This window comes from Nematostella vectensis, chromosome 7 (genome assembly GCF_932526225.1).
Source record: "Nematostella vectensis chromosome 7, jaNemVect1.1, whole genome shotgun sequence".
NCBI classification, from domain to species: Eukaryota; Metazoa; Cnidaria; class Anthozoa; order Actiniaria; family Edwardsiidae; genus Nematostella; species Nematostella vectensis.
Window position 1 is genome coordinate 12,545,299 of NC_064040.1, and position 26,873 is coordinate 12,572,171.

General features: G+C 38.7%; 1 protein-coding gene across 11 annotated transcripts in view; it reads left to right on the top strand.

Annotated features, from left to right (window-relative positions):
* Positions 1 to 26,873, top strand: part of LOC5505796 (protein jagged-1b) — a 49,594-nt gene that overhangs the window by 4,883 nt on the left and 17,838 nt on the right. For 4 of the 11 annotated variants that reach the window (XM_048729876.1, XM_048729877.1, XM_048729878.1 and 1 more), the window contains 3 exons: positions 11,100 to 11,140; positions 13,247 to 13,291; positions 25,258 to 25,560. In XM_048729876.1, the coding sequence (XP_048585833.1) occupies positions 11,100 to 11,140; positions 13,247 to 13,291; positions 25,258 to 25,560 (389 nt within the window). Of the gene's footprint in view, positions 1 to 2,879; positions 3,081 to 7,040; positions 7,212 to 7,608; positions 7,694 to 11,099; positions 11,141 to 13,246; positions 13,292 to 23,001; positions 23,278 to 24,955; positions 25,181 to 25,257; positions 25,561 to 26,873 lie in introns of those variants that run through there. The other 7 variants (XM_048729882.1, XM_048729885.1, XM_048729881.1 and 4 more) reach the window with 6 other exon arrangements.

Here is a 26,873-nt window from a genome sequence, read left to right on the forward strand (position 1 = left end):
ACCTAATATTTAATCGACATTTTTCGAAATGATTGATCTTCGGCATTACTTTGTAGGGTATTTCTCCGTTGCACTTAATAGGTATGACGTCCAAAAACGGTTAGACATTTGAGTCAATAAACAACAGACATCACAAGAGACGAACAACACAACTATGCTCGCAATTATTAATTTATAAGCAGTACAATAGAAAGGAAGTAAGTAAGAGAGGTTGACTAGGCTGGATTGTGTTTTTGTCTGGAGATTGTTAACACAGAGTTTGAAATAAAAGCTAATAAAAACAATCCTTATAGGAGCTTTGATTAACTTCCAGCTTTATACTATAAACACAAAATTCTTACGTTTTTTCTTGATTGTAGACCTAACCAATTTTTAAGCGTTATCATAATATGTCGTGTAGAAGGCCGATTTTTGAAATGGTTTAATATATCAAAAGTGACCCTTAAAAACACACCCTCAAAACGGTGTTATTTAGGGTTTTGACAATTGAAACAGAAACCTAGAAACTTCTCTAAAATGTATATTAGAAACAAACAAATAACTAAATATGTACAGCAATTATTTCTGTAAAAAATGAGTAACATGTTTTTAGAATGTTTTATACATATCCAACTGGTTGGGGTCATTATAAGGAACCTTTTTACGTTTTGTTTAGCAAAAAAATAATAATGGAAAAATTGCTATTTTAAATCGCCTGTTTTCACTGTTTCGGTTAAAGATTGTAACACCATAAAAACACACAAATATAAGATACTTGTGGATTTACTATACGCCTAAAGCAATACAACTGCAATATTCGCTAGCCATTCATTATACAAGAACAGAAATGCGACAAAGACCAAACAAAAATTTGAAAGTCCACTTTTCTTTGACTGAAATTCAATTAATAAGGATCTCGCTAATATCTTTTGTGAATTTAGTTTCTTCAGGATATCACGCCCGGAATTAAATCTTGCAGCCCGGAATATTTTCGGGGGATAAGTATTACAAGAATATATATACATAGTCTAGAAAATCTAATATTGTTACAATAAGAAAATATAACTATTACATCTTTTTATATGTAGAGCACAACTTTTTGCCTCTTTTTATTTTCAACTATTTTCCATAAAAACTGGAATTATTAAAGCCCCTTTGGCATTGTAATTACAAAATTAATGTTCTGTTAGGAAATTCCCTGGTTCTATATATTAAATTTTCTTTGAATATTAGACTTAACAAGCAAATTCCCCCAGATTAACTACAGAACGAATACAAGGCACAGAATCTGTGACAAGCAGACTTGTAAGAAGTTAGCAAATATGTGTGATGATCTTATGCAACTAGTCTTTCCTCGCAGACATGTGTGCCCATTGTGTTAATATACCGAATTTTCAAACAATTCTCCTATCTTTTTGTCGGTCTTTTGCTTTCATTCTTATCTGATCTTGATGAAAAACAACAGAAAATAATGGCGTTTTTTTCTTTACTACCAGTACAGATAAAATTTAATAGGTGCGAATCACACTTCTAACTGTTTTTAGGAGATAATTTTCACTCAGTTGAACTTTAAAAACATGTAGACAAAAAAAAACTTCTGGTAGTACATTAGGAACACATCTTTCTGTTTAATTGAATACAAAAATGTAATAATAACAAATAAGAAAAGAAATCATAATGTTCGCAATTTCGTTCTCTGGTCACATGGTCATATAATATCAACACTATTAATTTAGACATTTTTACTATTTATCGTTTATACGAAAGACCAGAAAAATGTCCATTTTCATATATCTGAACCGGACGCATTAGGGAACTCTTATTATAATTTAGTTGCGATAAGCGTTTTCAATGAGCTAGACCTGAGGTACGCAGCTAACGCGAAAGTTTGTTATCGATATCAGAATCTTTCTCTTGATGCAAAAGTGGGCATTTCTGTAAGAAAAGTCATGCGCGCGCATTTTTCGGCACTGTATATTACATACGTTTAGCGGATGTTCGACCGCAAATCTATCTTTTCTCGGACCTAATAGTGAACCTTGGACGATATGCGGGCACGCGTCTCTATTGTGGCCGGCTTATCTGTCGCGGGTCACTGTTAATGATACTTTGCAACAATAAGAACTGTGTTATAGGTAATGCTGCCATAACGCAAGAAGAAGAAAAAATCACACAAATTCAAAGCCAACAGAGGTTTGCATCAATGAAGGAGTGAAAATTAAAGTATAGTATATATTGCTTTGAACGTTGATTTCTGCCTGTTTTTTCCATACAACTATTTGTAATGATGAAATAAAGGATTTGAATGAAATTCTGCCTACAAAACCACCTGTGTATAAACGGAATTGTTTTTTTTTTCAGTCCCTCCTTTTCTTTCACTTTATTAACAAAACTTCCAGTCTTATCCGCTAGATAAATTGGCTTCTTTTTTATTGCCCGTGCTATTTAAGAAAACCCTTGTTAAGTACGACGACTCGCTCGTAGTTTTTACTTGAAAGCCGCACGTTAAAAAGCCTCTAAAAGTAAACAGTGTACTTGAATGTTAATGGCAGTTATTGGCCAAATCAGTTTGATACACATGAACCAAGGCTAACAAAAAATTTTCTCATCCGTGTTCAATTCACACTATGTTCTGTCGAGGCGTCTAGGGAAAAACGAATTAGACTAATTTTCCGAATCAAAGAAAAGCTGTGATCTATTCTTGACAGTGGCTTGCGAACACGATTGTGTTGGCGATCTTAGCTAATAAACACTCTCATTTAGTTGATTGAAATGATTATAAGTGTCATTTATCTGCACAGAAAAGCCATTGCTGCTTACAATCCCTTCGTTACACCTGCGAGCACAAGTTGATTTGCAAGTGAAATCGCGCGTAACAATAGCGCCCTTGAATGAAATCTCCACTGGATTGCCCTATCACAGACCACTTGCCCCGCTAGTGCTGGATCAGTAGGGACTGCTTTAGCTTTGGATGTGATGTAAACGGGTCCCGGGTCTCCGCAGTGAAGTGCAATTCCGTGTTTTTTTTGCGTGGGGACATCTTTGGATAAGGACGAAGGCTTTGGAGTTTTGTTGTCTCGATTGTTGTAGAAACGTAGAAGGTAAGCCTTTTTCGTGGAGAAAGAGATGGTTGTGTGAGGTGCTTTGATAAGTCCTGATAGTACCTTTAAGAGTTTGAGGCATTTTAGGGCTCTAAACATGATGGCTTATTGTAAACTTAACGAGGGTCTTTAAGTCTATGTCGCCATGGGTTATAGTGTGAGATTCTCAAATTTTTTGGAGACAATCTGTAAACAAACCTAGATTTTATTATTTTTCTCTAGAAGTTGAGTCTAAGCTCGGTCCAATTCGTTCAGAATGCGTAATTCTTGAAACTAAATTAGCTATGTGTACTTATGCGATGATATTTTGTGATTTGGTAAAAGAAGGAACTACCTTAAAGAAACATTGTCATGAGTACGGCCATCCATATAAAAATTCTTTCCAAATAACGTTCTTACTGGGTACGCTTAAACCCATCCATATCGCCTTTTTAAGAGGTTATACGAGAACCAAGATCTTAAAAATTAGAGGTTTAAGTGTTAGGAGATTGTAATAGATTCAGCTGTCATCTTCACCGGAGATTATCCGATGCCAGCCACATTCACCAACCTCAAACCATTGCGGTCCTCTAACATTTTAGAGCCCCAACAGACTGCGGCTTGTGCGTTTTAACTGTACAAAATATTGTGGATAAATAAAGGAATTAGAAACAGCTGATACAGTTGGGAATTACCTCTGAAACTTTAGTTTACTTAGTAAAAAAATCGTCAAATTTCCGCTTGTTTGACAACCAAGGGCTGAGAGGTTTGTATGAATTTCTGATCTCCTTTCTTAAACAGCCGAGGCTTGTTGAACGTTTTGGACATTGAACATTTTGCGTCTGTGAGCAATAGTTAATCAACTTTAATTTGCCCCCTCTAGAGAAATAGTTACACAATAGAAAAATATGAAAGTGTGTGATATATCTGAGTTAACTAAATATTAAAATTACAGAATTGTAAAGCTGCGATAAAAAAACTTTCAAAAAGTTTTGCGGAATTTGTGAGCGTTGTATTTTCAGTTTTTATTTTTTTCTGATTTCCCTCTGAGCATGCGGTCATGTATCAATCTGTGTTTATCTCAAACATAAAAATTTCATTTTTTCCACTGATTTAGAGACGTCTCAAATAATTATCAACAAAATTAGAAAATGCTTGGATAATAAGCTCTCCCCTATTTCAATCGCAAAATTTGAGACAATACCTCGATTGAAGTTTTTGTTATTTTGCATGTGAATTGATAACTTATAATGGTACCTAGAACCTTTTCAATTACTACAAGAAGTACAAGAAAAGTCTCGTTTTTATGCTTTTGTTCATGGCTTGGACGTATAAAGAAATACCTGCCCTTTCGCACATTATCCACAAGAGATATACCTCTGAATAACGTATACCTCTGAATAACTGAAGAATTTTACCATTCACTTGAGCTAAGACCAGCACAAAAATAGACTAACTGCAGTGTTGATCACTATTTATTTTGACTATTGTTTCGTTTTGTTTTTGTCATTTCCAATTTTAAAGATTTTTTTCTGTCACTAACTTTACACTAATTTAGCAGATGTTTTGCCAATCGACCGTTGACCATTTCTATTTGCTAATCCATTGGATTCGTTTTAAGGCATTTGCCATTTATATGCTGTGGAAAATAGATTACCAATGACGATAGCTTTTTACTTGAGGAAATTGTGTGAATTTTAAGTTTAGTTCTTTGAAATTCATGTCTTTCTTGTGGATACAATTAAGTTGTTTAAACATAGAAAAAACGGTTTTTGGACAGAAGGAATTTCGAAAAAAATAGGAATTGTCCGCTTTTTCCCCTTTTGTCCGAGTACTATTTTGTAGACTATTTAATATTTTTTATGTTATATCTTGAAAGTTAAAGAATTATTTCTACCTATCGTAACGTATAAATATATTTTATGAGCTACTATTTAGTTTATTTGTCTGAGGCCAAATTTGATTAACCATCCAAAAAAAAGAGTTCGCCTATTCATTTATTTTTTTTGTTAAAAAGTAAAAACAATCGACGCATTTTGCGTACACAAAAGCCTTCAGTGTATCAAAAATAGAATTATTCAAAATATAAATACAACAGTCTGACTTTCTTATCATGTTTTTTCTTAAAAAAAGGTCCAGTTTGTTAACCAATGTTCTAGAATGCTCCATGCAAACAGAAATTAGTTTTCTGGCTTAGTGTGAATGTAAATTTTAATCGAGTGGGGTTTGACTACTCTCCTCCATGCAACCCATTGTAAATTACTGCTGTTTAAGGTTTAGTATACATGACGCTTTTAGATTGTTTTGCGCAATTCTCCGGAGATAATTTTCTGAAGTTTTACGACAACTATGTATTTATGACAAAAAGTATGTATTTGAATCTGTTGTAGCTCCTTTACTATTGTATTGACCCATTCTCTTGGTAACAAAAAATAACTGTTCTTCGTTTTCTAAGGGAGATAGAATAGTCAATCCAAAGTGGTTTTCACATGTAAAAGGAAAATATTCTGTTGCAGGGTTTTGTTTATAAACAAGCCATTAAGTAACATTCAATATTAGTAGACCACTACACAAAACATGCTAGTCCTAGCCATACAATCTTTTTTTATAAGAACGCCCAGCCTGAGATTTCACTAAATTGGAAGAACATGCTAAAAACATGCCGAGGTTCAAATAGCAGAAATTTTTGCCCTTTCTTGTCCTGATGCGTTCTAAACTGCAGAATCAAATTGTGCTCATAGTAACAACCTTGTTATTGCTATTGATCATAAGTGTAATTCTCTTCCTAATAATTCATTGGGTATTGAATTCGTATATACACTAAAATTTACGAACATCGTTAAGAACATATTCAGCCTTAAAATGTCCAAAAATAAGGTCCCAGCCTCAACTGAAAACTAGACGTTCTTATATAAAAAAAGAGTGTACTCGGCTATGTAGCTTGGCTATTTTATAGCGTAAGCTTCATGTAAGCCATGCAAACAAGCTGTACCTAGGGACCACCTACACAGCGAGCCATGTACCAAAACACTGTACCACACAAGCTGTACCTAGGGACCATCTCCACAGTGAGCCATGTACCAACACACTGCATCACACAAGCTGTACCTAGGGATTACCTGCACAGCGAGCCATGCACCAACACACTGTACCACACAAGTGGTACCTAGGGACACATGCATAGTGAGCCATGCACCAACACACTGCACCACACAAGCTGTATCTAGGGACCACCTACACAGTGAACCATGCCCCAACACACTGCACCACACAAGTGGTACCTAGGGACACATGCATAGTGAGCCATGCACCAACACACTGCACCACACAAGCTGTATCTAGGGACCACCTACACAGTGAACCATGCCCCAACACACTGCACCACACAAGCTGTATCTAGGGACCACCTACACAGTGAGCCATTCACTAACACACTGCACCACACAAGCTGTACCTATGGACCCCTGTACAGTGAGCCGTGCACCAACACACTGCACCACACAAGCTGTTACTAGGGACCAGCTAGGAGGCAGTTGTTTTGACGCGTTGCCCTACCATGATGACTTTAAGGAGAGCGCCCTTCCCCTTTCTGCCGTCACCATTGCGAAAAAATTTAATGAGCTTGAAGAACGATTTTTATGAAATTAGTAAAGGGTAATTTGCTAGTTTTGGACCACGAGAAATGCACTTGTTACCAGCATGTTGAGACTACAACACGACACAAAAACAATAGCTAGAAACCCGGCAACATGACGGTGGCATGTCTAGACCGGGAATTGGAGATGGCCACCGGACTTTCCTGTGTGTAGACTTTACACAAACACGCTTAGGGATTTCCTTGTCAAGGCCAGGGTGTACGTAGTATTCGAAGTACTTCAGGCCGGCCCTAGTCCCGCCTTGTCTAGAATTAATCACTCCTCATGTCGTAGTACAGGTGCCTTTTGATTGGGGCATCATCAAATATTCACGAGTCTAGTGCCAAATACCACGGAGCATTAACTAGACTGGAGGCGTAAGCTCCTCGCAGATACCATATTAGTGGCTCACTTATCGGATAGTCTCCTTAGCAAGAGTGAGAGTCGTTGGTAGAGCGCGGGGAAGGGCCGATCAGGTGTGTGGGTGCTTTCGTATCCCCTGCGTAAGGACAGCGAGGTGTGTAATGATCACGGAAACAGTTTATGCCAAAATATCCTACGAGTTACATGTGCTAGTAGCTATAAGCAATTATGAGAATTTGGATCAAGCTTGCCTGAAATCGACTAGACGTTCGAATGGTTAGGTGTTCCCCCTGAACCAGTAATTCTAAATGACACAACTTGAGCCTTTTGGGCTCTACGTAACCAATTTTAAGACTGTCCAATTTGAACGCACACGTTTATTTATGTTATCTAAATACATGTTATGTTATCTACATACATTTCCATTATATCATTTCTGACATGCATTATAAGGAAAGTTTTTTTTACTGTTGATTATGCAATGAGTCTAGTCTTTTGTATTTTTTAATATTTTTTTTCTGGAAAATTCTGACTCTGTGAATTTCTTTCAGGTTCTGGAAGCGCGCCAAACAGCAATGGTCCCTTCTCCTTTATTACCTCCCATAAACACAGCTATTCTACTTCTTTTTATTACAGGTTTGTTTAATTGTCACATAAAAATAACTATGTTGTGAAAGCAGTATTAACTTCATTGAATTTGGCTGCTATGATTTCATGTTTTTTCTCTCGCAGTGCACTTCATGTTGAAGTGCCGCGTTTGAAGTATTTCGTTACGCTTGTTTACATGTTTCCTTTAAAGCTGTTGCAGTTTTAATGGACTTGGTAGGACAATCCATGTTTATTTTACATCAAAGGAAAGTCTAAGAAAAGCGATCTATCCTTTATTATGAGAAATTATTCGCTGTTTGTTTACGTTGCATTATCGTATGATAAAACGCGAGCAAAACCTCATGCAAAAGTCAAATTGCAGATATTTTCTTCTTTACCATGCTAGAACAGATATTGATCCTACAATTTCCCAAACTTGCTTCCACAAAGGATTATGGCTTTATACTGAGCAGGGCCTTTCTATGGCTTTATACTAAGCAGGGCCTTTCTTTAAGTGATACTAAAACAGATAAAGTTAAACTTTAACAATATTTTGTAGGACTTTAAGTGAAACACGCCTTGTTATTGTTCTTTAAACCGTTATTTTAAACTACCTCTTACTTCTATTCTTTATTTTTGAAATCACGTGTAACTAGCTGAAAAAGCCTTTAATAGTGTGATATCTTTGTCGTCAATTTAACCGGTAAGCATAAAAAAAACGCTTCACTAACATTCGTCAATGTTTTGTTCGTTATTTTTATTAATGAATTTATTTTCTATATTTTATTTTGTGCTAGACATAACATGAAGATGTTGTTTTAAGTATCGATGATCGATGAAATTTTTGTTTTGTTTTGATGTTTCGTGCAATGGACTTTTTAGTGGCTCTTCAGCCACCCGTTTTTCAGATAAACATACCTCGTTTGCATCCGAGTTCGTAGTCTTGCGACCGCCGTGAATAAAGAATCTTTGCTCGCCTGTAAATGACTTCTCGACGCAAAGTTTGATTTACTACTCTTTTTTTTTCCGAGACGAGTAAAAAATGGAATTCTTTGCGGTCTCGAAACTGCGAATTCGGCTGTGAACTAGTTTTACGGCTGCGACAACAATCATATGCCTGGTGGTAGCATTCATATTTTTCAAAACAACTCCGTTGCTTAGCCTTGGAAGCTTTTGAATTCCGTAGCATACCCGCAACTTGCACAATACCTCAGGAAACATAATGGCATTTTCTTTAAAGCACGTGTGCCTAAACAAACTTTAACATTCATTTGCCAGAGGGCTTGCAACTCTAACCAACAAAAGGTGTGCGCCAATCTCTCCTCGCTATTGGTTTTCTTTGTTGTTTATTAACTGCGAAAAGGGCAATAAAACCTCTTTGTTTAGAATATGAGTGTTTAACTTTAATGCTGATTAAGACAGCACGATTAAGTCGTACACGACCCGCCTACAACAATATGTCTTAGCACACTTCGACGTTCGTAGTCGGGCATCGTAGCCGAGTCGTAGGCCGATTTACACTCTACGACTCGAGTCTTAGATGTGTTGCGGGCAACTCGCATACGACTAAATCACGGCTAAAACAGCCTTTGCGAGCCTTGGCATAGGAAGGGAATCTAAGCTCGTAAATATTTTTAGGTAAAGTAATTTCTAGATTTTCTTTGATAGTTTAAGTAGTTTCTATGTCTTAACTAATTAACTTGTACCAAATTAACTTAAACTGCCTAGCATTCATGACAACTATATTTCAACTGACATCGAATTCTTGTTTTATTGTATTAACCTGCGGAGACACCAATGAGAAAATTTATATTTTCAAATAAGACTGACCAAGTTTTTTAATTAGCAATTTGTCGGTTGATTTTACAAAGATAAATCAAATGTGGGGTTACGAATTTTACTTTCGGTGATGGTTTGATACATGTTTTGATTCCCCTCGTGTAATGAGTAACACGCGACTGCGAAGAAAAAAACATTCGCCAAAAACAATATTTTCCTATCTGAATCCCTACCTTCGTCAATTTCTTCTTTACTACCCGTTTCCATTTTTGTTCGTCCGTTCATCTCTGTCTGTCTGTCTCTGTCTCTCTGTCTTTGTATCTCTCTCTCTCTCTGTCTCTATCTGTCTCTCTGCCTCTCTCTCTCAAGCAATTTTATGTTATTTTCCTTCCTTTTTAATAATGCGTTCCTGTCAAAACACCACCATAAATACCATGCTCGCTTTGAAAGAATTTACTCACCTAAAATACCAAACTCCCCCCCCCCTTCCCCCTTCGATTATTTCTCTGCCTAGCCTTTATTTAAATAATTTTCTTCTCAAGCTCTTTAGTAACTCGCCTCCGTGACGTTCTCTTCTCTTTACATCATTTGATTCTACATATTAATTCAGTTCCTATCTAAACTGACCTTGGTTTCCAAGTTCGTTTCCAATGGGACAATAAAAAATACAAATATATATTTTAATTATATAACCTTATCGTAAACAAGGTCTGTTATTTTATTCAGACTTTCCTATACTAACAGTTGTAGATCATTCAGTTGTAGAAATACTTTCATTTATTTTTAGTTTTCTATGATATTCCGAAATATTGCACTTGCTTTTCTTGTTAACAGTTTTGAAATTAAAAATTTGAGTTCAAATAGAAGGATTGGTTGTGTGCGTTTGTCTTGTTTAATCTATCCGCCTTCAATAAGTGGTAATATGCCAAACACCTAGCAAAATGTCAAGGCCATTCATGTCTTGCGAAGTAAGCTATTTTTAAAACAGTTTTAAACGTTTTACTAAATGGATCATTGAAAAAGATAAATGACTCGTTCAAAGTCTGAAAGGAGGGGAAACATTAAAAACTTATATTAAATGACTGCATTAAAAACTTTACACTGCTAAATAGGACCACCACATCCCTCTACCTCTATAAAACGGCCACTTTACGCAGTGGCCATCATTTTATAACGACCACCTCCAGATAATCGCCTTTTCTACACAACAGCTACCTCAATATAACGGCCACTTAACGCAGTGACCATCATTATATAACGACAATCTGTAGACAATGGCCTTTTCTACACAACAGCTACCTCAACAAAACGACCACAACGCAGTGAACATCATTAATCTCTTCATAACAGCCATTTTTAGATAAATAACGGCCACCTTAACATAACGACCACATCTACGTCGATCGCCTCTAAATAACAGCCACTCTAGATAAAGGCCACTACTTCACAACGGCCACTTCTAAATAATGATCACCCCTACATAACGACCACCTCTACATAACGAGCACCTTTTATAAAATAGTCATCTTGAAAAATTGTCACTTCTGATGTGGTGACCAACACAGATCTTTATGAAATATTCGATAGTATTTTTACAAAATGATGTTGCAAAGTTATGTGGTTATGTTTTTTTTTTACTAAAATGCCTCAAACTGACCCCTTTACTTGTTTACAGCTGGTTTGTGCGCCGATCCAGAACATAAAGGAGCAATCAAGGTGAGTCTCCAACACCATTAGTGAAATCACGATAGAAGAAGTGGACGGGAGATGGCAAAGGTACAAAAACTCCACGGTGAGGTGGGCGATGGAGGGTTTCTAAAACTAGTACAAATAGCTGCATTTATGGCTCCGATATGTCCCCGCTTATCTTATCTCCCCAAGTTGGGGAAGAGGGGAGGGGTCGACAGCGAGCATTCGAGTAGCGAATTCTAACACCCAGAAGAAACATAAATGTTTAATCAGCTGGCCCTCTTTTTCCGTATTCGGAGCATTTTGTGAGCTTTTTTGTGTTGCTTTGTTCGGTTGCACGAATTTTTCTAAAACAAAATCGACCAAAAAACCAAAGCCAACAACAACAAAAAAAAAACAAGAAACAAACAGGTCTTAAAGTTGATAATGGGAGAGGACGAGCACTCTTATTATCCTGAAGATATCGAAGAGGAAAATTTTGACAAAAAGAAAACAATAAGATCACGAGCCGCCACCGATAGCCAAGAAATACAAAGCTTAAATTATTTATATCGGATAAACAAACAAATGAATAAATAACAAGGGGTGTAAAGACCCAGAAAAGTCTCTTTAAGATAAATACTACCTGTTATTTGTAAATGCAATATTTCCATCAAATCAAAAAAAGCACAAAGCGATTGGCCTTTTCATTTTACTCGAAAACTCCACATACCGTGGAGTTTTCGAACTAAACATTCCATCCATGCCGTGAAGACTGACAACTCACCTTTCTTTGTTATTGTTTGGATCAACTTCATGTATGATAAAACCTGTAGCTTCCAAAAGTCGTCCAATTACTTGTTGTTGAATCTTTTCACTCATTTACATTTTTGATTTGGCAGCGCGCGAGTGTTTCTTGTTTTCCCGCCTTTTTGAAATCGATCGATAAACTAGTCGATATTCGCGCGAAAGCGAAAGTTGATTTGTTTTCTTGTCATTTATATTTTAAAAAGCCATATAATATCACCTCGACCTCGAGTAATATCAAACCTCGGAAATATCAAACTGAGGCTTTGGCGTATCGACATTGCAAGTAGTTAATATTTCCGCGTGATCTAAAAGTCCCTGGGAAAGAGCCTCTGCTGCTTAAACGCGTTTAATGTTTTTTTTATGGACCATTTATTAATTTTTTTATACTTATCTTGCGTTTCTCAATTTCCGGTACTGAAATGGCTCATATGACCATTTTTTTAATGAACGAATTTTCGATGTGCCGTGTCACAATCTCAGCCTTAACAACCATTTCACTCTTAAAATACTTAAAAAAGCAATTTATCCAGTTTCATGAATACAGAACCTCCCAAATACGTACGGATATAAGTTTTGAGATCCATTTAAAAAATATCGTTTTATTTATCTTTATTTATATATATCGGTTTTATTACCAGATCTTTTTATTTTCCATTTATACACTGTAAAGAAATTCCAGGATGACAACATTTGAGAGGGTATACACCGCAGCTAACGACTAATAACTTTCTGTTGCTTGCTAGAGTGCTATTCTAAATGCCACTTTCTTTAATCACTTTGTGAGCATTTAAAAGCTTATAAGATAGAAGCGTTTTAGACGTCCGAGGGATATAAAGGGGGGACAAAATGTTTCGTTTAAGTGCTGTTAAGGACGCTTTGCGTTTATTGGCTTTTACATCAGGAATAGCATAAGCTCTGTTCACACTAGGGAAAACGTAAGCTCTGTTCACACGTGACACACACTAGGCAGCAAATACTCCATTCACAGTACATCTAAAAAAATTCAGCGAACTCTTCGTTGGAGACTCTAGAACCTTCGGTTAGTGCATTTATTTGGTTACCTTTGTTGTTGGTGTAGGGTTACCTGTGTTATTGGTGCTGGGTTACCTGTTATTGGTGTTGGGTTACCTGTATTTCAAGAGTGGGAGTCTTTTTTGGCCCCTGCATTAAACGCTAAATTGGGCACCCAGGGGCTGTCCACTTTATACAAGCTTTACTAAATAATGTTCTTTATAAGGTTTTTAGTGTGCCCGATGTATACAGGGTTGTGTGTCTCTAGGTCACTAACACCTCTCCTTTGTAGGGTCGTCCACGCATGACCTAACAAAAGTTCATATTTTCCAGGGCCTAAAAACAAATAAGAACACAACGAAAGACGAATTTAACGCGGTAAGTCTCACGGGATTGCAAGACATCTTATTAACCTTCTCCCCCCCCCTTCCCCCTTCCAACAATATTAATCCAATTGGGAATATGACGTTTGCGTGACACTGAACGTATTGAATTACACGTTCATTGTGTGAGGCACTCTATACACGCGTGACACTGTTCTGTTGCGTGACACTGTTTAGGGTCACTTTATTAGAATATAGTCCCCTTACACTTAGGGGCCACACTACCACACTAACACGGATTCGTTTGAGTATACTTTTTGATACGTTTAGGCCTTCCGTCCACACTAACACGGATTCGTTTGAGTATACTTTTTGATACGTTTAGGCCTTCCGTCCACACTAACACGGATTCGTTTGAGTATACTTTTTGATACGTTTAGGCCTTCCGTCCACACTAACACGGATTCGTTTGAGTATACTTTTTGATCCGTTTAGGCCTTCCATCCACACTAACACGCGCGCTGGATCCCGCGAATCCGGATACTTTTGAAAACGCCGTCGAAAGTGAAACAAAATGAATCCGTATACTTTAGCCCGTAGTGCCGTATACTTTAGCCCGTAGTGTAGACGGTCGAATCAGTATCAAAATGAAAACGATGGCGTCATATCGCAGGCGCGCGCTGCTTTGAGCATGCGCATTTCATAACAATGACGTCACCCTGTACTTTTCAGCGTTTTCAAACGTTTGAATCCGTGTTAGTGTGGACGTCTGGATCCTGGCGAACACGATGCGAAAACGATAGTGTGGACGCGGATCAAGTGATGCGTTTCGGCGAAACGAATCCGGATACTTTTGAATCCGTGTTAGAGGGACGACCCCTGAGTTGTGTGACGTCACGCTTAAACTGTGTGACACTGACTATGTGATTGCGAAGGTCTCTCTTTGATATCGTTAGCTGAGAAGAAATTGTCAACGCTGCTTAGGGAATTTATCTTTGCAAGAGCACGTGGCGACCAATGGTCGCTAGTTGAGATGTTATCGGACGCGTGAAAGAACACTTTGTTATTTTGGACTAAGTCAAGCTCGAAATATCTGGCTTCGACTAGCCTAATTATCTGCAAACTTTAATTGTTCCCAAATATCACATGAACCACATGTTATCTGTACAATTCTTTCATTCTGAGTCTAAGCACATCACGACCGCCTTCAAGGCTCTATTCCTCTTTATATCATGTTATAGATTTGCTAACGGGACATATCGATAAAAATGTTTCGTTATTTTGCTTATGCATTTGCCCTTATAGCAAATTGTACTTTCTATTATTTTTATTAGCGTATCTTTCATTTTTTACATTCGCTTTTACGTTCGCTGTCATATCTATCACCTGCAATTAAAGTGTATGTAAACTCACTCTCAAAAAAGGCTTATTGTTATTTAAAGGTACTTTTATAACATTTTAAGGCCCTGCAAATAACCAGCCGGAGGGAACACTTTCACTGTTCAAAACACAGTTACAGTTCGAAGTATGTTTTCGTTCGTATCAAGAGAAACCTTATTGGCTAGAGCAATTGTTGACCCGGCTTCTATAATATTATTTAGCATTAGTAAAAAAATCGTTTGAGAAAGTAATTTCCTGTTTTGTATAGAATAAAGTGTATTGATTTAAGCACGTGTTTTAACAGAAACGTAGGAAGAAACCACCGGACAGCCTCTATCTGCTGGTGTGCGTCGGACCTTGTGGTCTGCGTCGACAGTTGATTAATTAATAAAACCTTTAAAAGAAAAAGTCGACAACAACGCAGATTTATGTTTTTTAGAACGATATTTCGGCAGGCCAATACCTGCCTTCTTCAGGTTATAAATGAGTTACAATGGCATGTTATAGCTAGTATATGTACAAAGTTCATTGATGATTAACTAACAAAAGGTAAAAATAGTAATTGAGTGACAAAGTACAAAGTTCATTGATGATTAACTAACAAAAGGTAAAAATAGTAATTTAGTGACTTATGGAAGATGGTAAATAGGGTGGTGTGGATTACTAAGTAGCTAAACGGTTTCTTCACGCCGGTTGAGGCCACCGGGTTCAAGAGTGCCAGCGCGAGCTATCAATGTGGCTTCTCTTGCTTTGCGGATGGAGTCGCGGTTATTTCTTATTTTTTCAATAGGTATTAGCTCTATGTCAGAAGCTGAGTGGTTGGGTTTTAGGAAGTGTTCAGCGGCGTGGGTTGGTATGGATCGAGATTGAGAGTCTACAGTTCTGCGGTGGTCATTAAAGCGTTCTTTTAATTTGCGTTTAGTTTCCCCAATATATTGAAGGTTACAGCGGTTACATTGAATCATATAAATCACGTTTTTAGTATTGCAGGTTATGTGGGAGGTTATAGGTCGTGTTTCACCTGTTGAGAAAAATGTGTAGCTTGTAAGGCCATCGGTTCTAATATAGGGGCAGGTTAGGCAGTTTTTTTCGCAACGGAAAGCACCGGGAGGTTGGTTGGTGGGAGAGCGGTCGGAAGGTAGCTTGGCTTTAACGAGGATGTCGCGGAGGTTAGGTGAGCGGCGAAAGGCGACAAGAGGGGGCTCAGTGAAAACCTTATGGCATCGCTTAGACGAGAGTAGAAGGTTGTAGTTTCTACGGATTATGTTGTTGATGTTAGGTAGTGTAGGGTTATAGGTAGTGACAAAGGGGATGCGACGGGAGTTTTTGTGGTTGTTATTATTAGGGCGTAGGGCGTCAATGCGGGAAATGTTAGCAACGCGTAGGATTTGTCTCTTGAGAAAAGCGGGTTTATAGCCACGCTTGAGGAGGTAGTTGGTGAGTTCATTGCAGCGGTTATTAAAGCTTTCTTCTGTAGAACAAATGCGGCGAATACGGAGGGCGAGGCTATAGGGGATGGCCTTTTTGGTGTGATGAGGATGGCAAGATGAAAAAAGAAGGTGTTGGTGTTTGTCAGTAGGTTTGGAGTAGAGGTCAGTTTCGATTTTACTATTAACAAGGGAGACATTAACGTCAAGAAAAGGTACATTGTTATAGGAGTGGGAGCTTGTAAATTTAATGGTGGGGTGTAGATTGTTAAGATAATCTACAAAAGCGTTCAATTTGTCTAGGCCCTCAGTCCATACAACAAAAATATCGTCGATGTATCTTAACCACGTATGGGGTTTGTAGGGGGCGTCACGCAAAGCGTTGGTTTCAAATAGACCAAGAAAGAGACAGGCGAAAGAGGGTGCCATGCGTGTGCCCATTGCGGTGCCATGCTTCTGGAGGTAGTGTTTGTCATTAAAGGAGAAGTTGTTCATTTGGAGGATCATGCGGATTAAATCACAAATAGTGCCAGCAGGGATGGGGTTAGTGTTACATGTGCGAAGGAAGTGGTGACAAGCGTTGATGCCATCATTATGTGGAATATTAGTATAGAGGCTAGAGACGTCGAGTGTGACCAGGAGAGAGTCTGTTGGTAGGTTGCTGAGTGTTAATAAAATGTTTAAGAAGTGGTTAGTGTCTTTAACGTATGATGGAAGTTTACTTACTAATGGCTGGAGGTAGTAGTCTACAAATTCTGAGATGCGTTCGGTGGGGTGGGAGTTAGAGGAAATAATGGGGCGTCCAGGATTACCATGTTTATGTATTTTAGGGAGTATGTAAAACCGTCCAGGTTTAGAGTCTTTGGGTGTGAGGTAGGATTTAGTGTCCTGATTAATTATTCCGTCCGTGTGCATTCGGTTGATGTAAGTTGTGACTCGTTTTTGTATGTCATTAGTAATGTCGGCATCTAATTGTGTGTAGAATTTAGTGTCATTAAGTTGTCTATTACATTCATTAATATACCAGTCTTTGTCCATTACGACTGTGCCGGATCCTTTGTCTGCGGGTTTGATTATGATGTCTTGTCTTTGGTTGAGTTGTGTTAAAGCGTTACGTTCACCAGGTGTGATGTTAGAGCGAGTCTTGTTAAGTGTAGAGTTTTGTATCTGTAGTTTGACAGAATTAAGGAAGGTGTCGAGTGAGTTATCCCTGCCTGAGGAGGGAGTCCAAGTGCTTTTGTTACGGAAAGGGTTAAATGAACTGTCAAAAGAGAGAGTATCATTATCATTGGGTTTGTCTTCATTAAAGAAATATTCAGCTAGTCGCATCCTACGATTGAAATCATATATATCAGCGTTGACTTGAGACCAGTCGATTTTGCGTGGTGTAGGGCAAAAGGTAAGGCCGCGAGCAAGAACAGAAGTTTCGTCGGGCGATAGAGAAGTGCTGGAGATGTTTATTACCGATGTGCTGTCAAGAGTAACAACGGAGTTGTTTTTACGTCGTCTTCGTCTACGGCGGCGTCGGCGCTGAGGGGCTGGTGTCGCAACCGGTGGTGGGTTAGTATTAGGAGCGGCTTGGGGAGTAATAGTAGACGTATTATCGTTGTCGGGATTAGGGAGATTACGGCGAGAATATTTGTTATTGCGGCGGTTTTCTAAGAGCGATTTGAGCGAGAGAGCCATGGAATCTAGTTTGCGACAGTAAAATATGTAAGCGTTGTTAGTACATGACCTTTCTAATAATGTTCTGTGATGGAGGAGTTCCTGAGATGATGCGGCGATCTTTCTATTGCACTCTCTTGTTAACAATTTTAGGTGCTTGGTAGCGGCGTTGCGTGAGATGAAGTACCATTGTCTGTTGAAGTTCCTATCGTGAGATCTTATTGGTGGTCGGGGCAGAATGGGTTGAGGTAGAAGGTTGTGCACTCTATAGAAGGTGAAGTTGATGAGGTGGTGCTGGAAGCGGACAAGTTTCAGCTGGATTTTTTTGGTCTTGTTGAATAGCGGAGTTAATGGGTAAATCAAGTTATCAGTTAAAGGTTGAGGGTCACTTGAGTCCATGAACATGTTTGTGACAGGTCCAGGGTTGGTTTCTATATCCATCGATTTTGCGATAAGGATTGGTAACACGAACAGCATGAAAATGGCGGGACGATTGTCCCGCCAATTTCAATCGTCCCGCCATTTTCATGCTGTTCGTGTTACCAATCCTTATCGCAAAATCGATGGATATAGAAACCAACCCTGGACCTGTCACAAACATGTTCATGGACTCAAGTGACCCTCAACCTTTAACTGATAACTTGATTTACCCATTAACTCCGCTATTCAACAAGACCAAAAAAATCCAGCTGAAACTTGTCCGCTTCCAGCACCACCTCATCAACTTCACCTTCTATAGAGTGCACAACCTTCTACCTCAACCCATTCTGCCCCGACCACCAATAAGATCTCACGATAGGAACTTCAACAGACAATGGTACTTCATCTCACGCAACGCCGCTACCAAGCACCTAAAATTGTTAACAAGAGAGTGCAATAGAAAGATCGCCGCATCATCTCAGGAACTCCTCCATCACAGAACATTATTAGAAAGGTCATGTACTAACAACGCTTACATATTTTACTGTCGCAAACTAGATTCCATGGCTCTCTCGCTCAAATCGCTCTTAGAAAACCGCCGCAATAACAAATATTCTCGCCGTAATCTCCCTAATCCCGACAACGATAATACGTCTACTATTACTCCCCAAGCCGCTCCTAATACTAACCCACCACCGGTTGCGACACCAGCCCCTCAGCGCCGACGCCGCCGTAGACGAAGACGACGTAAAAACAACTCCGTTGTTACTCTTGACAGCACATCGGTAATAAACATCTCCAGCACTTCTCTATCGCCCGACGAAACTTCTGTTCTTGCTCGCGGCCTTACCTTTTGCCCTACACCACGCAAAATCGACTGGTCTCAAGTCAACGCTGATATATATGATTTCAATCGTAGGATGCGACTAGCTGAATATTTCTTTAATGAAGACAAACCCAATGATAATGATACTCTCTCTTTTGACAGTTCATTTAACCCTTTCCGTAACAAAAGCACTTGGACTCCCTCCTCAGGCAGGGATAACTCACTCGACACCTTCCTTAATTCTGTCAAACTACAGATACAAAACTCTACACTTAACAAGACTCGCTCTAACATCACACCTGGTGAACGTAACGCTTTAACACAACTCAACCAAAGACAAGACATCATAATCAAACCCGCAGACAAAGGATCCGGCACAGTCGTAATGGACAAAGACTGGTATATTAATGAATGTAATAGACAACTTAATGACACTAAATTCTACACACAATTAGATGCCGACATTACTAATGACATACAAAAACGAGTCACAACTTACATCAACCGAATGCACACGGACGGAATAATTAATCAGGACACTAAATCCTACCTCACACCCAAAGACTCTAAACCTGGACGGTTTTACATACTCCCTAAAATACATAAACATGGTAATCCTGGACGCCCCATTATTTCCTCTAACTCCCACCCCACCGAACGCATCTCAGAATTTGTAGACTACTACCTCCAGCCATTAGTAAGTAAACTTCCATCATACGTTAAAGACACTAACCACTTCTTAAACATTTTATTAACACTCAGCAACCTACCAACAGACTCTCTCCTGGTCACACTCGACGTCTCTAGCCTCTATACTAATATTCCACATAATGATGGCATCAACGCTTGTCACCACTTCCTTCGCACATGTAACACTAACCCCATCCCTGCTGGCACTATTTGTGATTTAATCCGCATGATCCTCCAAATGAACAACTTCTCCTTTAATGACAAACACTACCTCCAGAAGCATGGCACCGCAATGGGCACACGCATGGCACCCTCTTTCGCCTGTCTCTTTCTTGGTCTATTTGAAACCAACGCTTTGCGTGACGCCCCCTACAAACCCCATACGTGGTTAAGATACATCGACGATATTTTTGTTGTATGGACTGAGGGCCTAGACAAATTGAACGCTTTTGTAGATTATCTTAACAATCTACACCCCACCATTAAATTTACAAGCTCCCACTCCTATAACAATGTACCTTTTCTTGACGTTAATGTCTCCCTTGTTAATAGTAAAATCGAAACTGACCTCTACTCCAAACCTACTGACAAACACCAACACCTTCTTTTTTCATCTTGCCATCCTCATCACACCAAAAAGGCCATCCCCTATAGCCTCGCCCTCCGTATTCGCCGCATTTGTTCTACAGAAGAAAGCTTTAATAACCGCTGCAATGAACTCACCAACTACCTCCTCAAGCGTGGCTATAAACCCGCTTTTCTCAAGAGACAAATCCTACGCGTTGCTAACATTTCCCGCATTGACGCCCTACGCCCTAATAATAACAACCACAAAAACTCCCGTCGCATCCCCTTTGTCACTACCTATAACCCTACACTACCTAACATCAACAACATAATCCGTAGAAACTACAACCTTCTACTCTCGTCTAAGCGATGCCATAAGGTTTTCACTGAGCCCCCTCTTGTCGCCTTTCGCCGCTCACCTAACCTCCGCGACATCCTCGTTAAAGCCAAGCTACCTTCCGACCGCTCTCCCACCAACCAACCTCCCGGTGCTTTCCGTTGCGAAAAAAACTGCCTAACCTGCCCCTATATTAGAACCGATGGCCTTACAAGCTACACATTTTTCTCAACAGGTGAAACACGACCTATAACCTCCCACATAACCTGCAATACTAAAAACGTGATTTATATGATTCAATGTAACCGCTGTAACCTTCAATATATTGGGGAAACTAAACGCAAATTAAAAGAACGCTTTAATGACCACCGCAGAACTGTAGACTCTCAATCTCGATCCATACCAACCCACGCCGCTGAACACTTCCTAAAACCCAACCACTCAGCTTCTGACATAGAGCTAATACCTATTGAAAAAATAAGAAATAACCGCGACTCCATCCGCAAAGCAAGAGAAGCCACATTGATAGCTCGCGCTGGCACTCTTGAACCCGGTGGCCTCAACCGGCGTGAAGAAACCGTTTAGCTACTTAGTAATCCACACCACCCTATTTACCATCTTCCATAAGTCACTAAATTACTATTTTTACCTTTTGTTAGTTAATCATCAATGAACTTTGTACTTTGTCACTCAATTACTATTTTTACCTTTTGTTAGTTAATCATCAATGAACTTTGTACATATACTAGCTATAACATGCCATTGTAACTCATTTATAACCTGAAGAAGGCAGGTATTGGCCTGCCGAAATATCGTTCTAAAAAACATAAATCTGCGTTGTTGTCGACTTTTTCTTTTAAAGGTTTTAACAGAGACAGTCAGGAAATCAAAGATGCCTGGAAATTTAAAAAAAAAACGTCAAATGTTCAACGAGCATCACGTATCACGCCTGAGGGCTTTGTGAACCACGTGAATGAAGGACGGCTTGTGTCCACCTCCTAAAGCATTCCAAATCCCCCCGGGATAACCTCATTGTCTCTAAATCAGTGAGCTTAAACACGACAAGCTGTACCATCGCGTTGTTTAGACTTTGTTCTAGTATACCAAGAGTCCGAGTCTTTTTTAAGAAGTTCGTTTATGTTTTTGAGTGTGTTACGGAATTTCACTTATTGTTAGTTAACACAGGTGGTGATTCATAGCTAGTGTTTTCGGCTCGAGCCTTAGTTTATTCGTTTTTGTTCGGCTAAGACCCGAATACACAGAACTTTACACACCAGGTAATTAGAGCGACAATTCAAAACCAGCAAGAGATTTCATTCAAATTAAAAAGATTCCAATATTCTCATTTCTATCGGCTAATTTATCATTTCATGATTCTTTAAACCAATGTCATAAGTGTTTTGATTGTAGAATATAATAATCATCAGTTGACTTCGTGATACGACCCCAAAATACGCCTTTTTTACAGGTGTGCTTTAATTTGAATACCAATTGTTAAGGCACGCGACCTTACTTGGTTCGATAACTTAAACACACGTGGTGCTATTGAATGCTTTTTTCTCCTCTAATGCGTCGCTTTGTTTTAAATGTAAACTACTCTTCGTGTGAATTAACTTCTAGACAGACTACTTGTCTTTGGCCTGAAGTCAACCACAACCCTCAAATTTATTCCGAGTTTGCATTTTGGAGACCATATTTTCAGCCACCAAATCTCTAATTTTTTGACCCCCAAGTTCGGCGGCGCGCTTTCCACTTGTAAACTTAATGTATATTCACTCGAGTGGAACTTTGTAATAAGTGAAATTCGCATAAAATTTGCGCGTCTGAAACACACGGTAATCAAAGTGTTTTAGTTTTCAATAACTATTCTGTATTTATATTTTAGATTTTTTGGCGCTGAATTCATTGGTGATATAATTCTGTTTCGTGTTTCAACTGTCCTGGAGCCATGTGGTCGCTTTTGTTGTTTTGAAGAGATAGCTCGTTATCAAATCGTTTCATGGCAACCGACCGAAAAAAGTTATATGAACTTTCGTATGCAAATTACAATGTCGTTAAACCGTTATTTATCTGCGCTTAAAACATTAACTATTAAAGCTTATCACTTTTACTGCGAACTTTATTCATTAATACTATGCGTCTTCGATCTTTCTTTCGGACTTTTAAATGTGTTTACATAATTATAAGGCTATGAACTTTACCTACATCAAATTAAAACTCGATATATCTGCTATTGAGAAAACTGCCTTTTTCTCTGACAAGAAATAAATCCAACGAACACTTTAAATAGTTCTAAATGTTGGACTGGCGCCGTATAATCCCCTCTCTCCCTTGACTATGGTTAACTAGATGTCTGAGGCACAAGCTTCAAACCATTGTTATCGTCTATTGTAATTTTGAATTGTAACGAGCTCTTATCAATTACAAGGGGTTTCTTTGGGTGTCGTGTCAGCTCAAATTAGAGCAACGGGGTCCTTTGGCCTACACATTAGGCGAGCGAGCTGCTAAAGGCAAGCATCACTATGCAAGCACCTCTTCACTAGCTCTACACACTTGCTAACATACCCTGCATTGCACTGCGGAGTGGTACAGAAAGATTAGATTCACAAGTTGGAGAAATTGGGAAGATTTGTCAGAGAGACCGCATATTGCGAGCGAATGATTCAAGCATGAATGTCGATCTTTGGCTTTCAATAACATTTTTCCTGGTTTTGAACCTCTTCCATAAGGTAGGTAAATACAGCTATCCCGCGCTATTTCGTTTCAAATTCACGTGAATAAGAATCAGTCAATTAATGCCAGCGCCTACCAGAACTAATAAAACCCAATACATCTGGGCGGATTTTTGGTAGTTCTCGTATTAATTCTTCTTACTTTTCTGGATCGTGTTAATTTGTATTTATCAATTGAGGCTTCTTATAACTGGTGGCTGAATTGTTGTACCACGCCATGAGACTCATATACATATCGACCTTCACCTTCTACGAGAAAACCCTGATAAAGTCGATCTCTTAACAGCAACTTTAAATTACTTCTACTAATGGACTACGGAGCTTTGACAACTTTTTGTTTCAACGCCAGACAGTATTTTCCCGCCTTTTTATCGAATTTCCAATCAAACCAATAGATAATCCAAGCTTTTACTAGCTTATAATACACCATGTATAATAAAAATGTCACTTAGCATGAGTATGTAACTCTGTTATGCTCTAACGTTGCGCAATTTTACAATCTCGCTAGTTTTATCAAAACTTCCCTTAATTAGAAGCCATATTTTGCAGCTTCTTCTATTTGTTTTCTTCCTTGTTTAGTCTTCGTCTTGTATATAAGTTATTTCCCAAGTGAAGGAAGCATCATTTAGAGGTGACAGATATTGATCTAGTTGCCCTACGGTGTTGTCAATAATCAAAAATAACCCGAGACGAAAAAGCCTATCTTTACTTTACTTATTTCTTTCAGACCTCAATCACGCAATATACAAACATGTAAGCCGACGCCCCCTTTATTTTATCTCTAGTTTTTCGATCCCCATAAGGTGAATACGCGAAAAAGAAGACGCTTTTCTGAATTATAAACCACGTAAACAAGCTAAAACACATATTTTCGCGCCCCTTTCACTTAAAGTCGTCAAATCATCGAAACAAGAAGTCTCGTTAGCTGTATTCTGACTTGTAAAAAACTATTTTTAAGTTGCAATGTGTCGTATAAAAGCTAGCTTCAATCGGCAGGGGGGCTTATCTAGAGACAGGTGTTCGTAACTGGTTTTTCCCGCCTAATTTCCCGAATCAATACTGGACCAGTTAAAGCTATAACGACCTTTTCACTTCTGCTTGTATATTTTTAACGCCGTACGCTTAACACCAGTGTTTGAGTTTATAAATCATTACACTTTTTATTTGGAATAAAGTTTGATTGTAGCACGGATTTCGCAGGGTCTTTTTCATGCATGCTTTTCATTTATAAACCTTTATATCAAAGATAGCCGCTACCGATCTCATGATCTTTGAAAGAAAAGCGCTAAACATTTAGTCTTTCAGTCTTAAAAGACGGCAACGAAAGACGTCTCACTATTTATAATCTGTTATAACGTGCACTTCCTTCTTTGTGGCAAGCCAATTAGAATGATATTCCAAATGTATTAAAATTTTCAGTCGCTTGTAAAGCGAACACGATGCAAATTTTTGGGCAGTTTTCTGCATAAAATCTTATTTAATGTATCCCAGTAAAGTCCTCGTGAAAAGCGCTTTAGTTTTAAGTAGTCCTAGAAGTCTAATAGAAGTCTAAGGAGCCAATCAGTGAGAAGCTATAACGTTAGTATGCCGAATAATGTTGCGTCATTAATGAGAAGCGCCATTGCGCATGTTCAATGCTCAATTTTACCGCACCCCCCTCAAATCTGAACTTCCATCTGGCGCGATCTCTCATTATTCAATCCAAATCGTCAACAGAGCGAGAACTGAGAATTATTTAGGAGCACTTGCAAAGCGATAATACATGTTGCATCTAGCGAAATTTGCGCTGGTCCTCCTGCGAAGGTCTATCACGTAGTGCGTTGTTGCACTGGATATGGGTTTAGGTTGGCTACTGAAAGAAGTTTTTTTCGGAGCGCTTTTGCAGTTTTGTATTCTGCAGGTCGGTTGGAAATTTTTCCTACTGTCAGGTGCATGATTTTACTCTAAATTCACAAACTTTTCTAATTTCCTTTTCAGACTGCTCTAGGGGCTGGGAACTTTGAGGTCCAGTTTGTTTCCATTCAAAATGTCGCCGGTGAACTGAGAAATGGTAAATGCTGCGATGGAAGTCGTACAATATACGGAAGTCGTAGCCATTGCCTCGACGCCTGTGAAACCTTCTTTACGATTTGTCTCAAACCTTCGGACGGACAGGCGGGCTCCAATTCTGGAACTTGTACTTTTGGACAATACACCACCAAAGTTCTTGGAGGAAATTCATTCACCGTAACCGATTCATCCGAGCAAATAGTATCTCTGCGCTTCACGTTTTCTTGGTTGGTAAGTGAAGGAGATTTTCTTTTTGTGTCTATGTTGTTCTAGTACTGATGAGTATTATTTCGTCCCTCATGCGTAATTGTAATAACATTAAATCCCCTAGAAAGCCAAGTGGCTTTCTTTTTTTGAACCGCCGTTACTATATCTTGCTACAATGACTCTAAAACCTCAAATAATCAATCCGAAATACATGCGGTCAGATCGGTCCTTAGCGGTCAGATTAGAAAAATTAAACGCATTCGTATCGTGCCGCCGGAAAGACAGTCAAACATTTATCCCAGATAAAAGCAGGTCGAATTATTTCCACTAAAGTCTTAACAATTTCGCCCAAAAGTCTTCAAAGACCTTTCGTATTTTTTATGCAAAACAAGACTTATGACTGTTGCGTATTTTGCAGTCGAGACTTAGCACGTTCGCTTCTAGTTTTTCGCGACGATAAGATATACATTCAAACCCCTGTATTTTACAATAAATACAGCTGCAGATATTTAGACAGGGTCGATTTTCGGGAAAGTTTTTTTCCTCAAGGGTTTATTTTTCCATTCGATTGGATGAACGTTTTGAAAGTTGTTTACCGTGGCCTAATCACCAGGCCACGTGTCTTTTCTGACAAGTCTTTTGTTCTGTTTCATGTAAATCAATTGAAATTGACGGGATTTGTAATACAATGTGAAATCATTCCGTAGTGCCTTCAAACAATCCAGCGTCCAAAATATACAAATTTAAAGAATCCATACCAGTCTTCTACCTTTTATAGCTAATAAAAACTGAGCCTCCATAGAAACCCGGAATCGTGTTCAAACAATACTTCCGAGCGAAATCTAAGCTGGAAAAATTCAAAGTATCTACACAAACAGTACAGTAGTTACTGACTTTCTATTCAGAAAAATATATTAGCTTGGACATGCCGGGCTGCAATTCCCCGTTGCCGTGGAACTTGTTGACTTTATTTGCTAGCGTTTTTCTATTAATAGTCGGGTCCATACCAAAAGACTGGATTTGCAATTTTATTGTACACTTTATTGGCTTTTCTAGCTCTAGGGCCGATATAGTCAAATGGCGCGAAAAAATCTGCCGGTGGTACGATCAAAAAGTCGTTTAGCATCATAATAAGAAAATAATGTTTTCCCGCTGTTTAGCTAAAAAAACACCCACCGGGTACAAATAATCAACTTTGTCATTTCAAGATTTGTACAATTTTTGTATCTATCCCATTTTGGGCGCGCGCTCTATTTTTCTTTCCGTAGTTTTCTTTTCACGTAATGCATTTTCGCACTGAAGTTATCAGCATTTGTAAGTGAAGTTTAGAGTTTTTA